Raw genomic sequence first — 26,336 nt, 5'->3', positions numbered from 1 at the left:
TATCTTGTGTGTCAGATATCATATAACTATTGGACTGTCATAATCTAAGCACCAATTACATAACATTTCTAAATATTTTGATTTAGAACTACAACTAATGAATATATAATATAATAAATTGATTGTATCAAGCAAGAAACAATACATATACACTAAATTTCAATAAACTTTTACTGTTTAAAGTATAAATAAAAATACTGTACAAAAATATTTTATGTCATTGAGAACTTTTTTCTGGAGAACGTCCATTTTCACTTAAAGAAATCATTAGATGCAACAAATAAAATTATACAGAGTGACGTTTCTGTCACCTTCCTACTTTTTTATATGTTCTTTAGATATCGATATCAAACTATAAACTACCACTCTTTACGAGTAAACCTTATTTTGACATGCTTAAAAAATCTTCAACGTTGATCTTGGAAATAACTTTATTCCAACTTAAATATTACTTAGACTACTTGAGCAGCATAATTTGTACTATTCTGTACGTTTTTGTCGGAAACCATTTTCGTTTAATGATTTATGTTTTTAAAATCATAAGCGTATTTTTATCATTAAAACCGATTTTGTCGTTCAGTGCATAATATATAATAAATCGTTCGTTTATATTAAAAATCATATGGATGTAAAATACATATCATGAACACTAAACGAAACAGCCAATTAACTGTATGACTCTCAAACTAACTTTCCTCATATCATTAAAATGTGCTTACCATTTGAAACAATAGGTGTAAAAAAGCACGTTTTAAATTAAAATGAGAGCTTTTCAAGTTACATAGTGTGTACTTCAAATATAATCAACACACATTTTTGTATTGTCTATTGAAATTTATATAGTGAGAAAAGTGAATGTTAAATCAAACTGTTAAACAACTAACGGTTTATGATAAGTACTTGAAATCGTTACACACCATTCTCAATGTTGAAAAGATTGCTTCTGAATTGGTATAGCGAAGATGGCGATCGGAGTTGTCAACTATAGGAAGTTTGGTATGAATATCTAAAAAGTGTAAAAAGGTAAGAGAGGTTAAACCCATTCTCAAGGTTCATACGGATATGACAGAGTACGTTTTGTTTAGTCATTAGATTTGATCTTCATTAAAATGAAAATTTGTCTTTATAGGGCCTCGCTGCGCCGTCGATAGACCACCACGTGGAGGTCGCTGCACGTAATAAAACTCTTGACTGACCAATTGACACAACATAACCCGTTCAATAAACACTCAATCAAAAATGCAATCGGAGTTACAAAATAGATATAGACGGGGCATCAGTTATTCCTCGACAAAACAGACACTTCACCATTTTGTTGAATTTACAATATAAAATAACCAAAAGGTATACAATACACCTGGCATACTTTGATTGGCTGAAATTCTATTAAGTACTTTACCGATATTTGTCGGTCAGAAAGAAATGTTTGTCACATTGAAACGTTCCAAATAGCATACACTATACAATAGTATACATTGTTCTCCAGTGCATAAAACCTCCTGCCTCCGGCCATTGGGCGTTAAAAGTTTATATACAGCTACCCGCAAATGGTTCCGGAGACAATTATGTCATCCAATAAGGATTACTTGTCACAAAAGTATTTGGAAAATATTAAAATATTTTGTCTCCAACACCCCTGTTGTATCTACAAAGAGATACGCGTACAATGTCTAAGTTTAAATGTAAAAACTAGTAGTCTGTAAGTTTGGAATTTCGCTCCAACTTCTAAGCTGCGTGGCGAATTGTTTGAAGTCCACCTTTACCACGTATCTTTGAAGATTTCAAGAGTTGGTAACGAGTACTCTGAAGGATAATAGACGCAATTGTGACAGACAAGGTGATGTAATTTGTCCAACACGACAAAGAGCCAAGATAAGCATAATTGTTCTTGGCGGGTGGGCTGGGCCACTCTTCTGAATTTAAAACATTACCTGTTTCAGCTGAGAGTGCCTCGTTATTTTCATTTTGTCATCGGCCTGAACAATACAGGTGAATTAAGTAGAAACTGTTTAAATACCTCATTTACTACTGGTAGACAGTTTCATAGTCATAGTGCAATAGCCTTTGTGGGTAACTGGAACGTCAGTGACAATCAAGCTACATTTGTATAAAGAGTATCTCAATCATTTTAATTAAATACTCTTGAAAGTCATAAACGTATGAGAACTATATGAGTACTGATAGGATATTGAACATATCATTTAAATCTTTAGTTCAGTGGGGTAAATAGTTTAGTTGGTCTTCATTATGAGGGTGACTGCATTGTTTGATGCAGGCTAACTTAATCGGTTCGGATTGATTTACTATAATTTTGGAGTCGTTTAAGATAAGTTTCCATGAAGATATTAATTTTAAAATTAGCACTTCACGAGGATTTATAAGCATTTAAAATGCTGAATTGTGGGTAATTTTATTATTGAAATCAAAAAGCTGCTAAATATATTAATTTGATATTTTTACAGTAAGTATGACATGAATTTATTATTTTACGAAAATTTTTGTGTCTGTAGGAAGAATCTTGGTAGCTGAGCGTTCTCAATTTATCGTTCCGTATTTTTTCTGCCGGGAATCTTTTTTATACACAAACAAATATCATATAAGCTAAGGCCTAACTAAAATTCAGCTTAACTTTGTATACCTAATTTCACAATTATTTGTTAATCCTGCCATTGCTCAAACTCAGTATCTGACCGTTAATCGAGTAGCTAAGTATGAATTCTTCGAGTATATTTACGCCTGTTTCGGCGTGGGTGAAAATAACAGACATGCGCTGGAAGTCGGAACATCGATTTCATCGCGCGGTAAAATGACTGTGAGCATCATTTAAATTGAGCCCCTCTCGTCCAAGTATGGATGAATGACGTCATTAATTCCTCTTTATTACCGTCATCTTGGACAGTATCAGCCTACGTCCCCCATTACAGTCAACTGCATGTGCTATTTCGACTTTTTTATATACTTGCAGACATGATGATTTCATTATTCTAGAATACACTTGTACCAGGAGTACTAATATACTTCCCGTATCATGCTGAGTGGACATTACAAACAATATTGTATTAGTAAAATGCAAAACCATATAATAATTTCAGTTTGTTCTTATTGTCTAGAAGCAGATCATACAATACTTTTTTACGTTCAATGATGCACAGAAATTATGATAACCCTTGTAACATGAATACGAATCACATAAGTATCTACACAGTTGACTCAGAAAAATTTAATCTTTTGAAACTTCCCTTGTTATTAATTTTTTCGATGATATAGTACAGAATATAGTCAAGGTCACAGATTGTTTTGGGGTAAAGTGTGCATTATTAAGGTTAAAATTTTAAATGACATACATACAAACATATAAACACACACATACACAAACACACACACACACACATATCCACACATATCCACACATATATTTGGGTACTTATTTTTGTTGTACCTTAACACAGCACACAACTAGTATTCAATAAGTACTAATTGGTACAACTTCAATTCATATTAATGCATCTAATAGGTTTTATTCCTACAGGAACGCATTTTCCATTAAGTCTCATCAACTCGCCAGGTTACTTTTCTAAATAAACTTCCCCAGAACCAATAATACATTAATTTCAAAGCAATTACAGTGGAACGGGTAGCGAAACAGGTTTTACAGTTTGACACCTCAGTCTCCCGTCGTGTTACGGGTTCGGAACTCTGTTAGATTTATCACCAACCGATTAAATGTTGGCAATAAATACAGCGATAAATGAGATTATGAAATATGGCATTGGAACGATGAGAATTTTTTTTCTTTGTGTATCCTCATTCTGAAGTAATTACGAATTAAACGTTAAAATTAATTCTCGTATATTCGATAATACCCTAAAAGGCAAATTCTTTAAGAAAAGGATTAGTTATTCTTATACCATTTGAGTAAGGTTGTGGGAAAATATAGTTTGAAATTTTTGACAACAATAGCTTTATAAACTATGCAAACATTGCGATGGTGCTGTGCATTTGGATGCTGCATACTCAACTCGTGGCAGATCAGATGGTGTAGGTACAAGCGTCTGCATTGTTATAATGGTTAAAACAAAATTCATATTGAGTTTGAGTGAAATTTAAAGAATGTACATTAAAATTACCACCATTTTATTACCTTTGTAAGATTTGTATCAAAGACCACCACTGAAAGTAAGCAACTGTTTTAAATTTAAACCTTTAGACACTCTTTGTTGAAAGAAAATAAGGTTCTTCATAGTTTTTTAGACAATTGACTATTTTTTATCTATAAACTTAACATTTCAACATTTAAATTTAAAAAAGTTGAACTGAATTTATTTCTTTGTCAATTCTAATTTAGTATTACATTTTTTACTACATTATACTAACATTTACAAAAATCATACTATAAAAATGCCGTCCTAAACTCGGAGTTTATTAAAGCAAATTGTAATTAAACTCACAATTGATGAAACAATGATAACACCTCTTCATCTGGATTATCCCAGATAGCAGCTGGGAAACCATACAGACCCCATTTGCAGTATAGGTTTCTCTGATGTCTAAATGATGCAAAGGGTTAAATCGCACTTCTTCGTTAAACATTAACATTCGTTAAACTTTTTTATATCTCTTCCGACGTGGATTCCTGATTCCAGGAGTCAAGTTTGTAATAGCGTCAGATTCCAGACGCTGTACTAAGAGGAATATGAAATGGGCTAAACTCAATATTCACAATATGTATATTTTAATGTAAACTTTTTGAATCCATTGATAATCCAAAAGGCTTTATTTGGAATTCATCGATTAATAGCAAAATTTAATTGAGATATACAGGGTGATTCATGAAGTTCTCCCCCACTTCTACAGCACATTTTACTAGTAAAAATAATGAAAAAATGTTATATAAACATAGGTCCGAAAACGCTTCGTTAGCGAGTTACAGCTAGCGAAAGATTTCGCCTGAATTCCTGGGTAAATAGTAAAATAAAGCCATACTGAACTTTTGGAAAGGTTAATTAAGTAAGAAATATCGTGGATTCTTATGTATTTTTACCTGATAAAGCTAATAAAATAGGTTTCAGAACTGTACCTGTAGTAGTTTTTGAGGGATTCAGGGTTAAATGCAAAAAATTGGGGCACGAAACAATGTTTTTTTAAGTTTGATGTACAATAACTTTGTTAAATTGGTAATAAATACATAAAATCAACAAACATTAATTGTAGAGAATTTAATTCTGAGAAAATTGATATAATCAAAGTCTAAAATAAAACAGAAATAAGTACCAAAAAATCGATTTTATTCAGTATAATACATTACTAGCTGTAAAGAAATACCGTACGACATAAAATAAAACAAAAACAAAATGTTTGTTCCTTAATGATGAGATAAATTGAGAAAACAAGATTAACTGTTAAATAAATTTGTTTTTAAATAAAAATATCATGTTTTATTACATTGTACTTTTTTTTAAATAAAAAAATTATGGTTGCCTGTAAAGTCGGTTTTTACGGGCGAATATTTTACGTGACAACGTATTTTTCTCGGTAGAATATTTATTGATATGAATATTATTAAATTGCACAATAGGAACAAGGAATTGAATGAAAATAAGAATTGCACAAATTTTAACTATAGAAATATATTTTGTTTACTAAAACATTGTACATAATTTGAAATTAATTAAAATTTGTTATTGTAAATGGTAAAGTTGAATAAAACATTTACTAAAATTGAAATTTGAAAATTCTTGCTAAACACAGTTTCCGCTAACACCACCTAGGACATTGCCAGACGATGGGAGGGGAACATTTTGAACACTTACTTTGATCACAGGTACTTAAAAATTGGTGTTTACTTGTAATACTTAATAATTTACATTGTTCAATTGTTTTAAAATTCAAATAGCTATAACTACTGAATGAATCCACCTTTTTGAAGTCCGGTTTTGCGGCATTGTACTCTGCTAAGTAAGACCTTTAATTTTGATATCAAACTTGACCTATGCTGCTATTTAAGAATTTTGTCTGACTCCTTGTGGACCGTCCCCCAAAGGGATTATCCGGTTGGTAATTGGGCAGATGTGTGCGTTACTATCACCAGTAAGCAGATGTGAACTTTGGTATTTCTTTCTATTTTGGTTCAAAAATTAAAAAAAGAGGTTCCAGACTTAGTTGACACCCTGTATATATATATATATATATATATATATATATATATATATATATATATATATATATCGTGTGTGTGTGTGTGTGTGTGTGTGTGTGTGTGTGTGTGTGTGTGTGTGTGTGTGTGTGTGTGTGTGTGTGTGTGTGTGTGTGTGTGTGTGTGTGTTTTAGTGGAGAATTTTTGTGTTCTCACAAATTTTAAATTTATTTCCTCTAAAACCTTGAGGTTTGTTATTTTGAAACTTAAGATCATTGTTATGTGTGTCACCCAATTGTTCAACAATTAACAGTTTTGTCGGATTTTTAACTACCTTGGTTCAAAGTCACCATGAATATGCCATATTTTTTTGAAAAGAGGCTTGTTTTCCAAACATATCGTTCGAAGCTGTGCAGAGGAAATTCCAAACGTGGATGATGTGGAGGTTTCTTGAGCTGGTTGAAATAAGCAAAAGGAGTTTCTTGCCCTTCCAACTAGTGTTTTTGTGGTAAACCTGTTGCTTTCTATAGAGTTCTAAAAATTAGGGATGCATCTTTTACGTGAAATATGTATTCTGCATTTCTATTTTGTATGTGACTTGATATTTTAAATGTACTGACATGGCAAAAGATTGAGATTTTTTCTTACGATTATGTAGGTAAGACTTCACATACGTTACTGTGATATTTATATTGAAAAAATCACAAATTTTCAGTTGAAAGCATAATTATTAATGTCACTAAAGATAATATTTATCCGTAAGTAGCAGTAAATATTGTATCCGTATTATAGGTATTCCAATGTTTATAGCGCTCTTAACACTGTGAAATCAAATATAGGAAACCAAAAAGACTTTTTATACGAAACAGTATAATTCTTAAATATTTGTATTTTTCTCAATAATTTTTAGTTAAAGTACGTTTTTCAGCATCACGGATTTACAAATAATTGTCACCTACTTTTTAAACACAGTCAAGTGATTTAATTTATAGAAACCCACTACTTTTAATGCAGTATAATCAATTGAACTAACATTCTCCATACTCGTAATATTTGATATTGTAGGTAAACTATTGATACCTTTGGGATATTTCAAAATATTGTTTTACTAATTCAGTGCACTTTGGATCATGCTTTAATATACTTTCATTCAAGTAATAGGAAAACGTGGATTTTTGTGTTATATAAAACAGATTAGTTGCAATAATTATCGTGATTGCTTACAGATTATAATTCTGTATGGTTACCATTAATTATAATTGGAAAAACAACGCTACTTGCATGGAGGACTAAATAATTTTACAATTCTAGTCGGTCTTATCATCTTTAAACTCGTTGTAATTGGACTACGTGTTTGCCAGTATTCACGACGAGTTGAGAGACCTTTCTTCGATTCGCTCGATCAAATACTTCGTTTAAACCACTCGATTATGAATTCACAACAACACGTTTTACCGTAATTAATTTGCAAACGTGATCGTCATAAGACGAGAATCTTTCTCAGCTAATTGAGCTTTCTTGTAGGCGTCAAGTTTCGCTAAAACGGTCTCTTGGAGTTTGTGAATGATTGATCGCTCGGCAGGTTTGTGTAATTGGCAATTAAATGGCGCTAATGTGTTTAGCGAGTTCTTTGGAATTCAATTAACGCGAGATCACTGAATATTGGATTTCTGTTTGGATTATCAGCGCTAAAGCGCTAGCTTTTGTTCCGTGTTTGAATTGGCTGAATAATCGAAATCAGTTTTACAAATTCCGTTTTATGATTTGTACTTGACCAAATTGCTGTCTTTAAGCTGATATGATTATTGCTGAAAATCAATTAAAACCTTAAATTTTCTTTACAGATTACCAATTTCATGAAAATTTTACAAATACCAACTATTTTGCAATTTATAAAACATTTCCAACAGTACTTTTTCCGATTAAATATACCAACGCATAAGCGAGCACAACCACTTTTCACCAACCGTGAGCGTCCAAACATGTCACAGTTGAGATGTATCAGTATTTGTTGTTCCTATTATATGGCTTTAACAATTTTTAACATACGCCATTTCGTTAATATTAAAGGAAATAAAACATTGTTTTAAATTTTAGTCTTATGTATTCAAACCTATGTGCCAAATTTGGTGTCTTTACCTTAACTATTTTTAAAGGTAATATTGTTTGTAAAATACTAAATGGCGTCTAGTTGCTAAACGAAACAGTTCTCGACCTAGTATTTGAATGAATACTATCACCCATAGAACTTTGTGTCAGCCTGTATATATTCCACGGAATTTCCTGCTTAAAATTGTGATAACATAGGTATTTCTTCGACATTCTAGACACTTTTAGATAAGCCATAACCCATTAAATATATTCCAGCACCTGATAATTAACTCATATCTGTCTTCTGAATTTCCTTATTATTTTTTTATTATATACCACTGATTTCAGTAACTGTTCTTCTGCTTTAGGCACGTGTAGAATAATCCTCAAGTCGAAGTCCTTAGTTTTTCAATTAACGCACTTGTAATAAATTATGGGGCTTAATATAGTTTTGACCGGAAATAGGCATATTTTAGACAAATATTATTTGAGTGTACATGATTAAGAGCTTTAGATGTTAAGCAAAACTGTGATTGGCTCTTATTTAATGTTTTGATCGTTGTTAAACGCACTTCTGGTATAAATAATTGTATTTCCGATACCATGGTTGAGCTTTCCTTGTTGGTTGATACCGATGTAGGCTTTATACATATACGTAGGTCTTAAAAGCCTACATCGGTCAAAACGTGTATACTTACAGGTATTGTAATTGACTCTGGTATAAGATATATATGTGCACATACACAGGTCTGAGAGGCCTACTTCGAGCATAAAGTGTCTACTTTAGGTTATTGTAATGAAACTTTTGGGTGGTATAGTTTGCTTGGTTGTTCCGATTAATATATATATATATATATATGTGTGTGTGCACATACACAGGTTCTGAGAAGCCTACTTCGAGCATAAAGTGTCTACTTTAGGTTATTGTAATGAAACTTTTGGGTGGTATAGTTTGCTTGGTTGTTCCGATTAATATATATATATATGTGTGTGTGTGTGTGTGCACATACACAGGTCTGAGAGGCCTACTTCGAGCATAAAGTGTCTACTTTAGGTTATTGTAATGAAACTTTTGGGTGGTATAGTTTGCTTGGTTGTTCCAATTAATATATATATATGTGTGTGTGTGTGTGTGCACATACACAGGTCTGAGAAGCCTACTTCGAGCATAAAGTGTCTACTTTAGGTTATTGTAATGAAACTTTTGGGTGGTATAGTTTGCTTGGTTGTTCCGATTAATATATATATATGTGTGTGTGTGTGTGTGCACATACACAGGTCTGAGAAGCCTACTTCGAGCATAAAGTGTCTACTTTAGGTTATTGTAATGAAACTTTTGGGTGGTATAGTTTGCTTGGTTGTTCCGATTAATATATATATATGTGTGTGTGTGTGTGTGCACATACACAGGTCTGAGAAGCCTACTTCGAGCATAAAGTGTCTACTTTAGGTTATTGTAATGAAACTTTTGGGTGGTATAGTTTGCTTGGTTGTTCCGATTAATATATATATATATGTGTGTGTGTGTGTGTGCACATACACAGGTCTGAGAAGCCTACTTCGAGCATAAAGTGTCTACTTTAGGTTATTGTAATGAAACTTTTGGGTGGTATAGTTTGCTTGGTTGTTCCGATTAATATATATATATGTGTGTGTGTGTGTGTGCACATACACAGGTCTGAGAAGCCTACTTCGAGCATAAAGTGTCTACTTTAGGTTATTGTAATGAAACTTTTGGGTGGTATAGTTTGCTTGGTTGTTCCGATTAATATATATATATATGTGTGTGTGTGTGTGTGCACATACACAGGTCTGAGAAGCCTACTTCGAGCATAAAGTGTCTACTTTAGGTTATTGTAATGAAACTTTTGGGTGGTATAGTTTGCTTGGTTGTTCCGATTAATATATATATATGTGTGTGTGTGTGTGTGTGTGCACATACACAGGTCTGAGAAGCCTACTTCGAGCATAAAGTGTCTACTTTAGGTTATTGTAATGAAACTTTTGGGTGGTATAGTTTGCTTGGTTGTTCCGATTAATATATATATAGTTGTAGTTTTATACTATTAACTATACATTTTTGCAAATATTAAGTATGCAGTGATTTATCAGTAGTGCAATACAGATATCAAATCAAAGACAAAGTTAATATTAAATTTAGACAGATTTAAAGACTTATAAAACCCACCTTAGTTTTTTTGACAATTTAAAAAAATCAGCCAGCAAGCTTCTCAAACCTGCATATATATACTCTTCTTAGTACTTTAAAGTTTATACAAAAACAGAAACAAAAATTCAGTGCTCATGTTTTAATTTTCGAGTTCACAGAACCCTTCATCAGAACCACACAAAAGACATAACCAAAATAAACTTTTAACAAATAAATACCATAAACATCAAGATTCCAATGAGCTATGTGTAGAATATTTGTAAATGTTTACATAGAACTAACATTTTTTTGTTATAAGAAGGAAAATAGAATCATCTTAGGTTCAACCCATCTGGTTGCCTTGATTTTAAAATTAATTGATGTGCGATTTCAACATTTCTTAAATTTCTCAGATTAGAATTTTGATTGGGATTTGGCTCTAAATGATAAATTCCTTTTAGGCTGAAGCAATTTTCTAATTTATTTTGATTGTGTTGAATCGCATGAGCAGATAATGGTCTCTCATAATTTTGATGAACAACATCAAATCGATGATTGGTCATTCTCACTCTTAATGGAGTGATGGTTTTTTCCAATATAGTCTCAAATTTTACAGGTTAGTTGATAAATTATGTTTTTATAGTGCAATCAAAGTTACCTTTAATAGGATATTCTTTTTCAGTTATGCTACTTTTAAACGATTTAGAATTTATTAAAATCTTACAAATGCCGCATCTTGGCTTGTTACAAGGATTGCACACGTTACATTTGATGTTATTACTTTTTGGATTGCCCTCATACTTTAATTTCGGTCTAGAGAGAATGTTTTGTAAATTTGGAGGTTTTTAAAAATTACTTTGGGGGGCTTAGAAAATAAATTTCTAGTTTCAGGGGAAGATTCCAAAATAGGAAAAGAGACCTTTAGAATGTTTTTGATTTTATGAAGGCCAGGAAAATATTGGGTGATAAGTTTACGATCATTAGGATTAATAGCACTGGAAATGTTTTTAGGTGCTCTGATTTTTCTATCAACAAGATTCTTTGGATACCTTCTTTCAAAAAGTACATGCGCATATATATATATATATATATATATATATATATATATATATATATATATATATATATATATATATATATGCGCATAATTAATATTTGCTAAATTGTATAGTTAATAGTATACAACTAAAACTTCCAGTACTCTTATCTGGATCACTTCTGTGCTCAGCAGGGATTGCAGGAAAGGTTAAAATATAACATGTATCTATGTACATGTGTATTTATATATACATGTTATACATGTATATATATCTCAAATTCTATAAGTCAGCCCTAAGTACGAGTAGTTGATTTTTAAAATATCCAAAATAGGATAGAAACTGTTCCTATACGCGTGTACCCCACTCCTCCTCTCCAGATATATGGTCCTCATCATAGAGCCGTGGAATCCCATGCAAATCAGCACAAAATATGACGTCACACGCTCGACAGCTGTTATTTAGATTAATCTCGGCCCATTTATCATCGCCGTTTTACCATCTGTCACTTCTGGAACATTGTCGCTGCTCGTACCACTACCGACAGTAGCGGAACTCTTGGTTCAAGTTGTATTAGTAGATGAATATCACAAATAGCCTATTATTGTGAATGAAACATTTCTGAAATTTACACTGCTGTTAAAAGCAGTCCCCAGACGAAGATTCCATTAATCTTCATGAAATTTGTAAGGTCCAACAAAGCACATATAATAACTATCAAAAAGATACAAAAACCAATTTTACAGACAAATTTTACGAGCAGAACTTGTTATTACAAGCTTAGTTGTTTGTTAAATCATGGCAATTGTCACGATTTATTAACATATTATAATATGTAAGATCGTGTTTATCAGTCACTCCTCTTTGAATCACTTCGAACTTATGTAAAAACGTCAAGGAAATTTTTAAAACCCCTAGAACTTGTATAAGTACAACGTTGACCTTAAGTACTACGACTAACACAATAAATTTCACTTAATCTTATCAATTCTAACTAAACTACGTGAAATGACCTACTCTACTAAAGAAATTACTGAATTTATCTACACTGAATATACCTGACTTACGTTACCTAATCCACTTTAATAAAAATACGTAAAATAAAAGCCAATTAAAATACGAAAAATAAAATTCACTCTAATAAAAGCCAATTTTACCCACAATATAATTATTTGACCAATTTAACACAGTATAACGCTCACGAAACGTATTCTAATGCAGCCCACGTTTCCCACAATATACAACCTTACCTTAGTTACTTTCCCTACAAACGTATCATGTACTTGAAGAAACAACTAGGAGTTAATAAATTGAAGAACAGACTGGGAGTTCTACGATTGTGTTTTTAATTCTACATAAATGCGAAACAGTAATCCTCAATAATTGTCTATTTTTAATAAATCGCACGAGCTATTATTACTATACTAACATAATAAGTCGGTTTTATCCCGTAACAATAACATTTTTCAGCTAGTTTGTTTTAGCTATAAAACTATCTTAGATGCTTTGAACTTATTAACTTAAGTATTGTGTGATACTATTAACTTAGGTTATTTTGTTCCTGAACGTATCTGAAATTTCTCATTTTTCAAAATTCCTAAAACAGTCCAAGAATATTGACGTGTCAGCCAGTTATGACGTTGTTTAAGACAAACAATACATTAAGCTGCCGATAAAATAGACTGATGTTACAATATTGCTGCAACATACATATAATTAATTATTTCAAAAACAGGTTGGAACCAAAAGAATTATAGATTTTTCTAATTTTTTTAACCAATTGTTTACATCGTGTGTATTTATTCACATTTAATTCTCTTTATTTTAGTGTATGCCCTTCACTTCGGTTATAAATTATACATACCCGATCTTTAAGCGATTTAAAATTAGCTTTAATAAGCTATTTTGATCTGACAACTTGAAATTCGACACGATACAATTTTAATAATCCTACAATACAAATAGGATTATTTATAGCGTTACATTGTATTTTGAAACTAGCCATAGAAATAGCCCTAAAAATTCTCGGATAGCCTTGTATTCACTGAGCAAACATGAATAATTTTATTTTCATAATAACACTGTTTGAGTGGTCTGAAAGGTCAAACTGCGTGGAGTAATGGTTATTGCAAGAATGTCTGCGTATAATAAATAGGCGTGTGCTCCAAATATGCGCGATCGACTGGACAGATTATGATAATCATACTTTTTACAACACAATAGTAATTTAGGGTTTGCCAGCAGGTTGATTTAGTTATGTCCTCGATATCTCGTGTAAAAACTCTTAGCATCACCACAAGTCTTATTTGTGAACTGAAAACTGCTTAAATTAAAGATTGGAGCTGTTACTAGAGTATAAGCTAAACTACTGTACAAATAACGTTATTGAAATGTAAGGAAGTCGGTAGCTTTCTACCTGTAGAAATGTTTTAGTATGCTCTTAAATAAATAGTAAGGAATTGCAAAAAGTACAATATATAGCATAATATTCTGTTAAACTACGCCGACAATCATAGAACTATTTTAAACCTATTAATATTATAAACTAGCTGTTATCCGCGGCTTCACACGCAGTTTTCAAAATCGAAGGTATTACGAAAGTAGGCATACATCAGATACATATAATTTCGGTATTCATAGTTAAGATTATCAAATTTTAAATTGACATTTATATCGCGTTTTACACGTACAGAGTTATTTTTGGTTCGAATTTATTACATTTTAACGCTACAGCTGAGTCTGCCTTGTGGATCCAATCAAAGATTAAAATAAATAAATTTTGGAAACATACTTCGTTCACAAAGCGTTTACTATAGCCCCTGGCATGTAATTCCGTTCCACGGCATTTCTAGTGCCATAGTAGAGTTTGTCTTCTTTCCCGAGTAAGAAAATATTAATACGTAGGACTGAGAAGTCTATTACGGCCTAAAGGGAAATGCTACCTACTTCCGATATAAGGAGGAAATTGTTATTAAACTCGTGCAACTTTTCAAAATAATCGTTTATAAGGTTATGCGTTGTGAAGTCTTGTTGTTTTTTGGATTGTGGTCTAAGCGTTCATTTATCTGTTTCTTCGTAAGTCACAGTTTAAATGCTATATCACAATGTCAAGAAAGTGTGGAGTAACGCATGTGAATACGTTAACAGCTTTGTTCATTAAGGTTGGTTTTACATCAGAGTGTAAATAATATTTATAATACGTAAGATGTTTTTATTTCGTAATGATGCAACCTGGAGTAACATTTAGACAGTATCTTATTTTTGAAACTGCATTACAATACTAATCAAGTACTGTATATTTATTATTACTTTAAATTTATATGTAAGCAAATTTCTCAGCCTCTTTGGTGAACTTTAACTGAGAATGTCAACAGCTGTATAATGTCAGATCAATTTGGATTTCTAAAGTAAATAATATCATTATTTCTACGAATTCTAGTGTTCTGGGATGTTTACTAAACTTTCTTTTTATATAAACCTTCCTCGGAATTCAATGAATATTTTTCAAAATTGGTTCAGCCGTTCTCGAAACTAGCGCTTAGCAACACATTTTACGATCCATTTGTATTCATAAGATGTAAAAGTTTGTGAAGAATGCTGTATACATATTTTCAAATTTCTAAGTTTAAGTGTTAATGGAAATTTGATACTCAATCAAACTTGATCCAATAAACAAATGAAGACGAGATGGATTTTTCTAAACTTTTTAATTTACGTGTTTTTAGATGGCGACGTTCCATGACGTTATGTGTTTCGCGCTTATTAGCAGGGGTGGATTTGCTTATGGACTTAAGGTCATGCCCAGGCACATGTTTGTATGCATATACAGATAGTGAACAAAACATCGAAGTGTACTCAATTGTGCATCAAATTAAACTATGAGAAAAACAAGATTACACAATTTTTTTATCTCTGTGTATCTCTGATGTCGATACAGTGTAAAGAAATCATTATAAGCTTCTTCGTCACCAATTTTATTTTGATCTCTATCCAGAGGTCTGTGATAAAGTAACAAGATTGCACACGCTTCAAAATTGGTGGAAGGTGAATTTGAGCTAAAGCCAACCTTAATGTTGTATTAGAAGCGTTTTACATCAGCCCTATAGAAGTATTGCCTTGAATGTGTTTTTTAATAAATAAAGAATTCTAGCATGATTATAATTTCAACCTCATGGCCAATCTACGTAGATCGTGAAGATAATAATGAAAGTTATAAAGGTGAAACAATCTCATTAGCTAACAGCACGCGTAGATTTTGGTGTGGCTAGAAAATAGCAGCATACTTGATACACGTAATAAATCTGAATAATGGCTGTCAAATGGCTGCGTCAGCTGCTGTGTTAGAATGGATTTGTTTCCAGACGAGCGCTCTGGCGACACGCACTTACACACGCACACACTAATTTATGTAGGGTCACGATGTCGGATTCCAATATGGAATTTGTTGTGGGGATCTCTCAAACGAGTCCTTGCATGTTGATCCTTCCTCGGATGATATGTTTTGTTGTAACTTACATTACTTTAAGATATCTCGATTATTCTACTCTTTCAGTGTTTAAAACAAATAATGTTTGTTTCTAAAAGTAAAATCTCTTAAGAGCTTATTCTAAGGATCAAAACAAAACCTTTTTCCTGCTGACGAAGATTTTTAAAAAAATTACAAATCAGATGCTCACAACTACCCAGAAAATTTCTATTCGCTGCTGCTTTTAAGGCTATTGTATACTTATATCGTGACTGTTTAAAGGTGCCATCAGTTGATTCTTTTTATCCCTCCCTGTTCTTTTAGTTTTCTTCCGGTTTCCAAGTGCCGCACAATAAGTAATAATGTTTAGTTTGTACCCAAAAAAATTTCCCTCCGAAGGAGTATTCTTGATTGTTGGCTCTAATACCAGCATAATTCGTAAATCCCAACACAGATTTAAATTTTCTAATACCTTGTATATATACAAAAACAAAAACTGTAAATCAGTAATTCGTACGGTATTTTTATGAAATTACTATGTAGTTATGTAGCTCTTATTCTGAACTTGCTGAACTTGATATTGATGATATATTTCCCAGACATTGATCACAAATTGTCGTAGTTTGTAACCCACTCTAAATTAAATATTTCATTGGTTTTCACGACATTTGTTGTATTTACTGGATTACTATTTGTGTGGCTCTAAAGAAAGCTGACTTGATCAAATTAATGTCTCATTTTCAGCGACGGACAGATTTTTCAAGTCCCATTAAGCGTATGGCTCTTCTGTGCTGTATAATTGATAATAATACAAATATTTAAAATTAGAATAAACTTCCCACGTTTCACTTCATTTCAATTATTATTAATGTAATGTAAAAGATTTCCTAACGTTAATGTAAACAAATACACACACACACACACACACAATATAATGGGTTTAGGGTCCTCAAATCCAAATTCTTGATAGGACATTACATATATATCTACCCACGTATTTAATCTGGTTTTAAATGTGCGTTACAAAAACAATTCGAAGAGATTGTCCTCTAAATAATCTTAATGCGAGCATTGACACAGCGCAATTACGGAGCTGGAAGGTTTCAAAATGAAAATAGAGCGATAAATATTTACAACAAAACGGCACGACAGCGGGAGCCGGGCACAGAAGCAATCGGCTATAAATCACTGAGAACTGCACTCTGGCGGAGAGCGAGGCAACTAGTAATGAACAGCTGATCGCTTTATCGGTGATTGTGAATGCACTGTTTCCAACCTTGTAATTACTCTGCAGTCCAATTTAATCTACGATGCATATGTATGCCAGTGTTCCATTTTCATTGGATGTTAGACTGGAATACTAAGTCCTAATGCTTATTCACTGACTTAGTTTCTGTTCGTCTTTCATACATTTTTATATTAACAATCCTTATGCACATAATCTTGCAAAGTATATGCACATAAAGGGTGAATTTATATCCACTTCTCTTAATTTTGGGATGGGTTGTAAATATTCTCCAATGAGGTAAACGGAATAACAGAGAGATTTAGATAACAAGAATTTGTAAACATCTCTTGTAAAACTGGACACCGTTTGATTCTCTGAACACAATAACTATTTTATTTTAAAAAATACCTCTAATAACAAAGATTCTAATAAGATCTGAAATGAAACCCATTTTTTCATGTAGGTTGAATGGTTGAATTTTGAGATTGAAAGGGCATCCGGTTTTTTTCAATGATTGAGAATTGGTTTTACCAAACTTTTTAGGTCTTATTATAAAATTAATTTTATTTAATGTCAGATATTAAAGTAAAACTGTGATTCTTTTATACGGAATTATCCTTTTCTTATGAGTTTTTTTAAATAAATTTGGCTGTTATAGTCACTAAATAAACTTTTCTTCTCCTAATTAGTTTCCAAAACATTCCCCAAATTCATTTAATATTTGTTATTTTAACAAAATCAACTGTATTCAATTCAAAATGTTGGGTGTCAAAATCAATGATATTCAATTCTATGCTTTAGATTAAATGTCCAAAATACTTCTTTGGTCCGCAAAATAACGCATTAAGTAGTCAATCACTACTTCGGGGTCTTTAATTCTAAGATATTGCTTTTCGGGATAGATTTTCAGTGCTGTTTTGACCTCTTGAAATCAGATAAGATCTATTTTGAAATACTCACCATTGTTAGTTGGAGTTGTCAAAATCCAGTTTGTCTACAAATGAGTACGTTTCTCTACAATTCTCATTTTAATCAAATCCGTCAATCATAATTGGGTGAGGTTAGCGGAACCTATTTCCACTCGAGAGGCTGGGAACATTTAATTTCTTATGTTGCCTATATGTCTTTCCGACCCACCAAAAGTACGATCTTTCTGTGCGTTATCTTGAGAACGAACTAACCTTTGAACCTGAAATTTTGCCAGAAGCTTCATTTCAATATAAGTAACTTCGAGTTTAATGATTCTATACGTCACTCCAAGGGATTATACTGAGCGTTAGCAAAGTTTTTATGCAGCTATGATTACAACGAAAAATTCTCACTACAATCATATGCCATTTTGTGGTATAGTAACGCATTTAGCCTATTGAAATGAGCTTTAGACTTGAAATGTTGCATGCATTCTTATCTGTCATTGATAACAAACCGAATACTCTTATTCAAGTTATGTAGTTGAGATTATGGGCATAATCACAATCACTCACGGATAAAAAAACTAGCTCCTTATTTTGAAATGTAGTTTTATTTACATCGGGTGTTATAAACAACTGAATTAACCAACAAAGTGTGATGGCTTAAATAATAAATAGGAATATTAACAAAAACACCTTTTCCCGAAATAATTTGGTTTCAAATTGTGAAATGTTCCAGGGATCCGAAGTTGGATATATAATTTCAATTCTCCAATATATGTTCATATGTTTCAAAAGAACATACAAACTTTAGGAGGATTTAAACTGATTAAGTATAGTAAAGTCGAACTTATTAGTTAATCGATTATGTACATTTTTCTAGTGCCGGTGAAAACGAATGTTGCATATTTTTTACTCTAATCGAACATATTTATAAATATTATATTATTTGGCATAATACCTTTTCAATAACGGAAAGACATTTTTCTATTTATTTACATAAGTATGTAATTTACATATATTTACGTAAATAAATATAACTGAATTTTCGTACTTTTACTCTGTTTCTCTTAACCCCCTTTTTTAATGGGTCCTGAATATTTATTTTATAGACTTCTACTACTACTACTATATACTACTACTAAATATAGACTTTGTAAATATTGGTTTTACTAATAAAATCAATTTAACAACTGGTGCAACAAGCTATAAGTACTCGTACGTTACAATTTAATGCCCTTTGTTTCAGAATCTCAGAAAAAGAAAGGAGTCTAGTTTTGTTGTCAGAAGTGGGAGGGCCTCACTCATAGCTGTGTTCACAATGCAAGGTAGCCGTAAAATATACATTACAGAAATGCGTTCAATACGCTTCATGTACGATCCTCCGACCTCCCCCCCCCCCCACTTCTTTCTCGCTCACTTTCCCATGAAGACATTCAGTAAGCGTGTCAGATCGTGTAAGAGGTAGTCTTACATTGTTTGGAAGCAGTGCGAAACTGACTCGGTTTCGGGTATCTTTTTAGTTAATTTTCAAATTGATGGATTTTTTAGAAGTAGTACGTTCTTACCGTCATTGACTTTTTTTAATGTGTACATATTATGAGGTACTATTTATGCTTGCTAACGATTTCACCTAATCACGGTTAATTAATGTTTGGTGGGGTTGTGTTGCAATAAAACATTTCTAAAAATAAATATTGAATTTTTAGTTAATTAGTTTCAATAAAGGTTTTTAGCTAATTAATCTTATCACATTATTTATTTAAATTATGAATGGACTGTCACTATAGCCCGGAAACTAGTGTTGTTTATTTCAGGAAGTTGAGAAAAGAAACTCATAGACCTGTAATTTCCTAAAACATCCGCTGTCTCTACGTGGTCTATTGAGTTTCAACCTCGGGGCATCACCAGCCATCCTTTCTAGACATTACAGTGATTCGGGTACTGGCATGTCATCTACTATTAATTCATCGTTATGCTGCCAAGATAACATGATGGTAAAGACCACCCACAGTATCTACTTTTTTGTGGAAATATTTTATTTAGTACAAATAGTCACTAAAATAGGTGTCTGTACTGAATCAATTTCATAATGGATTAATGACTTCATGCATTAAAATTATATTAATTCTGCCTACTTAAAATATACAAATACGAATCTTACTGCATAAATTCTACTAGATTTACAAATTACTATTTAATTAAAAATTATAACATCAGATGGTTAGTTCTATATTCAAAATACGATACATAAAACAAGTTCTTAGAAGGCCTATACCAAAATTATATTTTATCAATAAATTCTTCAATTTCAAACCGTTTTTATAAAATCAGTTTACACTTTTTTATGTGGACTATATCATTTTATGTGTGAATGACAACTACGTTAGCCGTGTACAAATTAATATAACAAGGATCAAGAACCAGTATCTATTATAAGATTTTCGAACACATTAAAATATATTTTATCTTATATGAGTTACAGATTTCGCTCTGGGAGTTAGTAAATGCGACTTTGTTAATTTATTTTTTTAACTCTAAATAATTTAATATTATTGTGGATTAATCCTGTGACAATTCGATTAGAATCTAAACAAAATTCAAATTATAACTTGGACCCCAACCAAATTTAATAATTTTTATACTTTAAAAGGATTTAATGTTCAGTGAAAAATACCGTTTATCTCGGCCACAGTATTTTTTTATTTAATTGAATTCCACTTCTAGAATATAGAATATAAAATAAGACCGCATAAAACGTTGAGTTTATATACATTGTAAAGTTTAAGATGAGCGTTACTAAAAATGTGGACATGAACTTACAATAAGATTTTAAATCGCCATAGAGCAAACGTAACAACTACTTTATAATTCTAAGTATATTCTTCTTGTAATAACCTCATTTTAAAAACAAAAAAATATTTAATTTTCTTACGAATGTCCTGAAAGGATATTTTGTTTTCAAATCAAATCGTTTATTTGCTCGTTACAATTAACAATTCATGGTAAAAGTCATTGTTTTACTCTAAGATTTGGCAAATACTGATACATTTGTCGTATTTTAATCAAATAATAGAGTCGCCAGATATGCTATTCAAGAAAACTGATAGAACAATGTGACGGGCCAAAGTCGTTGCAGTGTTTTATTTGCAACATAGTATAACTTCAAACATAAACTGATATTACAAATTATCCAACAGAGAAAGTTTGATACCTATAATCTGCACTTCAATGGAAGGATTTTTCCCTGGAATTATTCTAGAGTCAATCCCGATCGGGCTTTAGTCTCAATCATTCCATCCACAAATTTAGAAGAGTTAAGCTACTGATGACAGCTCCAGATCGCATTAGGGTGAATATTTTCAGATTGGAGGCTAATTGGCTTATGTCAGCATTGATACTGACACTAATCCCCAGCACTCTTCAGTCAACTGGTGGGGAGTTGAAGCAAAGCGTCTGTTACTGCAGAAGGTCCATTGTACACCCACAGAAGAGGCAGTTGCTAGATACTTGTTACAACTGACTGACTATTCATAGAGGACATTTAAAATTAACTATATTCTGAACAATTTTAATAAAATACCATTGTCAGACACATTTTGAAGAAATCTAAAGTTTATTGCAGTTAGGTCTCGTCAATGTTAGAGCAAATTTGGTTTCATAATTTCTATGATCACGATCCCCGTAGATCTCAAATCTTTCTCCTTCCAAACTTCAAAAGTGCCCAACCTTCTTTCTGGATTTTTTGCATGACATTACCCTCATCCAATTCCAAAAAATATTGTATTAATACATATACTTTGGACAGGTTTTATTACTTTGTCAAAACATTATATTTCTGCCTAGAAGCTTAAAGGTTATATTTTTTTTTATCGGTGTTCCAATTAATATAACATATGGATGCAAGAAGGGAGTTTTCGTTGCCTTTTACAGATTTTAAAATACCACATGGCTAAACTACGACATTTATTATTCAATTCGGATAATCCACGAAGAAAAAGTTTTCAGATCATATGTTCTTGTTTTAACAAAAAATAATGCATGATCTGATGTTCAGCCTGTAAATATCCAAAGTTAAGAATTTTATGATGAAAACATCATCTCATATATCAAGTATATAACAACTTCTTAAAAAGCAAGTAAAGTGTAATGAAAATTCATTTTAATATGAATATCTTGAATTAAATACAACGTTAAGAGATAGATCTGATGACACCTTAAAGTGGAAATACCTCAAAATTAGTGTCTATGTGCAGTAAGGTTAACAAATAAAAACATGGCATTTAACACCCCAATGCTAAACAAAGAAAGACAATTTTATACAAGATTAATTTGTATAAAAATTAATCAAACACGTACCGATTAACATCGTTCAGCTGTTTTATGTAGTGGTCATTATTTTGGAATCTTTATTCTATCTTATTGTGATGGTTTTACTAATCAGCTTTTCTGTTTTGTTGCTTGGCTTTAACGTAGTCAGCGCTATTTTCCTTGAACTGTAATTGTTTATGTATTTATTTAGTGGCACTATTGTGGTACTCCTGAAACAGGTATCAGATAACAATTCCCGAAATGGCATGTTCCTTTGACACATATTTCGACTTAGCAATAAACATTTATGTCATCCTTCCAACACCATTCATCGTCAACAATCAGTTGTAAGCGAATAAAAATGGGAACTATGAAATTTGCTTTACTCACAAGAATAATATTGGATTAAACACCATTTACTGGCATTAATTGACTGGAATTTCAAAATATTCAAAATTGATATTTATGTTTTTTTGCGAAAATATATTTATAATTACGCTCTGATGCTGTTCAAAGTTTGAAAATTGTGAGAATAACATAGGTTGGAAAATAGCGAAAACAATCAGGATAATTGTCAGTATTTGCTACCATAGAATTTCAAATAAATCGTATTGCTCAAATGCTAATTATTTTGTTGCAATCCAAGTAATAATTATATTTGTACTAATCTTGACACAGTAAAAAGAAATCTTTGAATCCTTTCAGCATTTATCCATAATTGTGTGTTTTTGTGTGTAACACAAGTTATTTTTTATTTTTAGGAATTTAATTTTAAAATAAAGTCTAATCTAGATGAAGTGTTGTATAATTCAATGCACTACGAGGTTTTAGACAGATCCCAATGCAAGGCCGAGCAGCCTTAGAATCCTAAACATAACGTGGAAAAACACATAACTGTAAAAAGTTCGTTTTGGGTTTTTTTATCACATCAGACGACTGTGGATTCCAGATTTCAGGAGTCATCTGTAACAGCGTCAGACGCTGAATGAATGAATTTGCACTTTAGATGCTGCACTCAGCGGAAGGTAAAACGGAGCTGAACTCAACATTACATTAGCATTGAATCAAACTTTCCCACCATACATACTTATGTGATTTTCAAAAGTTTCAAAATGAGTATCCCAGAAGTTTAGGAGAATTTTTTAATAAAATATTAACCTACTTTCCAATAAATAATCATCAAAGTAACTGCCGAGATCAAATTATTAATGCATCTCCCATTTGATGTTTAACAAGTTGACTGCGGCAGACTCCTTACCGCAGAGGGAGAATAGAGAGTAGCCACTTACTCAGTATAGACCTTCAGTGACGGTGTTAACTACTTGTATTATAGCTAATCGGTTATTGTACATAGGTTTTATGGGTAATCATGATGGCAACGAGAATGTAGCAGAATGAATGAATTTGTAAACAGACTCGATATATTCGTAAAAGGTTTTAACATGTGACATATTAACACATGTAGCCAGCTATCCAAACGTCATTTTATGGTAACTTTTTGTGTAGACTTTTATCATATAAACATTGACGCGAAAAGCAATTTAATTAACGAAAATATGAATGTATCGTGTGGCATGATATATCGGTATATTTCACCTTTATTTCATCTTTAGATTTGAAATTTTGCATGAAACTACATTTCTATACACACAATATTGAGTTCTGTGATGTTGCATGTCTAACCATGGAATGTGGCTGAGCATCGTTGCACAACCAGTAGACAGACAAAATTTCTTTTTTGTTTCATCGTTCTATCTGTTAAAAATTAAATAGGGTATAAACTTAAATTTCTATATTAAACATCACTGAAGCCTGTTACGGGACACGTTATGGGATTCTTTAAAGCACTGGTTCCGAAAATCTTGATATTTTTATCAGGACTAATGATTGAAGCGATGTAGTTTTGCTTATAATAGACATTTATCTTGAAGAATTGAATATTCTATGGAATTAAATTAAGATTAACCAACTCATTAATTACGTGTATAATATATTGATGAGTCTAATAATACCCAAGGCAATAAAAAATAAATTAATTTGTATAAAATAAACTTTGTCAGGAATATACAGTGAAATCAATGAAAAGTATGAATGAAAAATAATACAAACACTTGAGGTTTTTATTCTCTTATTCTTATTCTTTTTATTTGAGGTGACATTATTTTAACTCTAAAGAGAATTTGTTACTGAGCCCAAATCATTTTCTGGTTGTACATGGCCATAATAGTAACAGTGGGAGGTGCTCTTTATTGAGGAAGAAGCAGAATTTTATGATTCGATGCCCGTATACCAACTTGAAACCTGCGATTCCCCGGAGATCAGCAAATGCAGTTTATGGTGAAAGTTATTTACTAATGTATGACGTTGAAATATGTACTTACAGGGAATGGTGGTCAACTTTCTAACACAAGTTTATTGCTAAAAAATTTGCTTCATGAACAAAACTGTACTCAATGCCTATTTATGCAAGCTTTGTTTATCAAAACTGTAATATTTTAAATGTGTGTTCTTTTAACAATAATTACTTGTTAACTAAATTTTGAAAACTCCTTGGTGCAGTCAAATGCAGCTTCAGATGAGCTCGTATTCCTTTTATAATGTAGGATTTCAGAAGCGTAAAGTTCGTTGTAATTTAATCGAAAAATTTTATACAATTTTCTACAAAGTTGAGTTTAGCACTCTATAAAGTATTGAAATTCTATTAAATTAAATTAATGTTTTTATTCGAAAGAATGGCTTTTTTATTTTTTTATTCTTTTTTAATATGTGATGACATATTAAAATAATCCTTTATTTCCGATACTTTCAAAATACATTTTTATATAACTGTATTTTACTTGTACGAACTATTCTGGAAATTGACAGATGACAAAGGGTGATACAACAACCGCTAAATTCGTAAATGTTCAAAAATTATAGTTTGTATCAGAAAATCGGATTAGAGGACAAGGGCATGCGAACCATTTAACAAAAATTATTTTGAATTTGATCAAATATTCTTGACGAAAATGTTTGAGATCAACTTACATGTCTACACAGAGGATGCTGGAGGCCGAGCGCACGGACGCCGCACTCACACTGATAACAATTCCGAAGAATCCTCGTAGAGGGACTGCGCGCTCCCTGCGGATGATGTTGGAAGTGCTGCCCCGCCAGAGATGATAGAGTGACTTGGAAGACGGATGGTGATGAAGATACCAAGAAATGCTCTTGGATCATCACCGAAATTTGGGGTAAGTGCTTTACAGCTACATACTATGTGTGAAAGTTGTTTTGTCAGAGGCAATTAATATTATTACTACTATCATTATAACAGATTATATGTAATAAACCAGAGTAGCCTTTAAACTTTTATTTTATTAGCCTGCAAATTTGTTGTTTGTGTAATCACTATTAGTTTTAAAAACCTTTTGGAAAACTTTTCTTACTGCAAGCTTGTTGTTTTAATAAACATAGAGGTAGTTTGTAAGCACAAATAATTAGCATATTTCTCTAATTGAGTTATATTTATTTTCAAAATTTAATTTTTAATAATTTTAAATACAACTTACCTGATAAACATATCAGTACTTGTATATACTCCCACTCTTATTATGTAAGCTATTATGGTTTATAGACCAAGAGCCACTATTTAAGTTTAAAAAATGTTTTTTCTCCGTATAGTTATCTATTTAAAGTAGTTTGATACAACTATAAATGTAATATATTATGTATGTTGTTTTAATTATTATCTGCGTTAATAAAACAATAAACCATCCATTAAACTACAAGTAACGTGTATACTCGCATGTATAATACCACATCGTTATACTAACGATGGATCAAGAGAAGGAATAATTAATATACACTTACTGTAGATGTTTATGATTCATTAGGATTATGCTAAATTACTCAGATAGTAATATAATGCTGTGTAGAATTTGTTTATATATACTTTCAATTAGTAATCCACTACATGTGGGATAGCTTGAGTTTTGGTTTGAGTAAACTGTTGTTAATATTTACTGCTCT

General features: G+C 31.7%; 1 protein-coding gene across 2 annotated transcripts in view; it reads right to left on the bottom strand.

The window, feature by feature from the left end:
* Positions 1–25,412, bottom strand: part of LOC124354367 (collagen alpha-1(IX) chain-like) — an 86,928-nt gene extending 61,516 nt beyond the window's left edge. For both annotated transcript variants that reach the window (XM_046804768.1, XM_046804769.1), the window contains exon 1: positions 25,353–25,412. In XM_046804768.1, the coding sequence (XP_046660724.1) occupies positions 25,353–25,354 (2 nt within the window). In that variant the 5' untranslated portion in view covers positions 25,355–25,412. The remainder of the gene's footprint in view (positions 1–25,352) is intronic.
* Between the last annotated feature and the right edge of the window lie 924 nt (positions 25,413–26,336).

The sequence above is a fragment of the Homalodisca vitripennis genome, chromosome 2, assembly GCF_021130785.1.
Source record: "Homalodisca vitripennis isolate AUS2020 chromosome 2, UT_GWSS_2.1, whole genome shotgun sequence".
In the NCBI taxonomy this organism is placed as follows: Eukaryota; Metazoa; Arthropoda; class Insecta; order Hemiptera; family Cicadellidae; genus Homalodisca; species Homalodisca vitripennis.
This window is presented reverse-complemented; position numbering and strand designations above follow the sequence as displayed.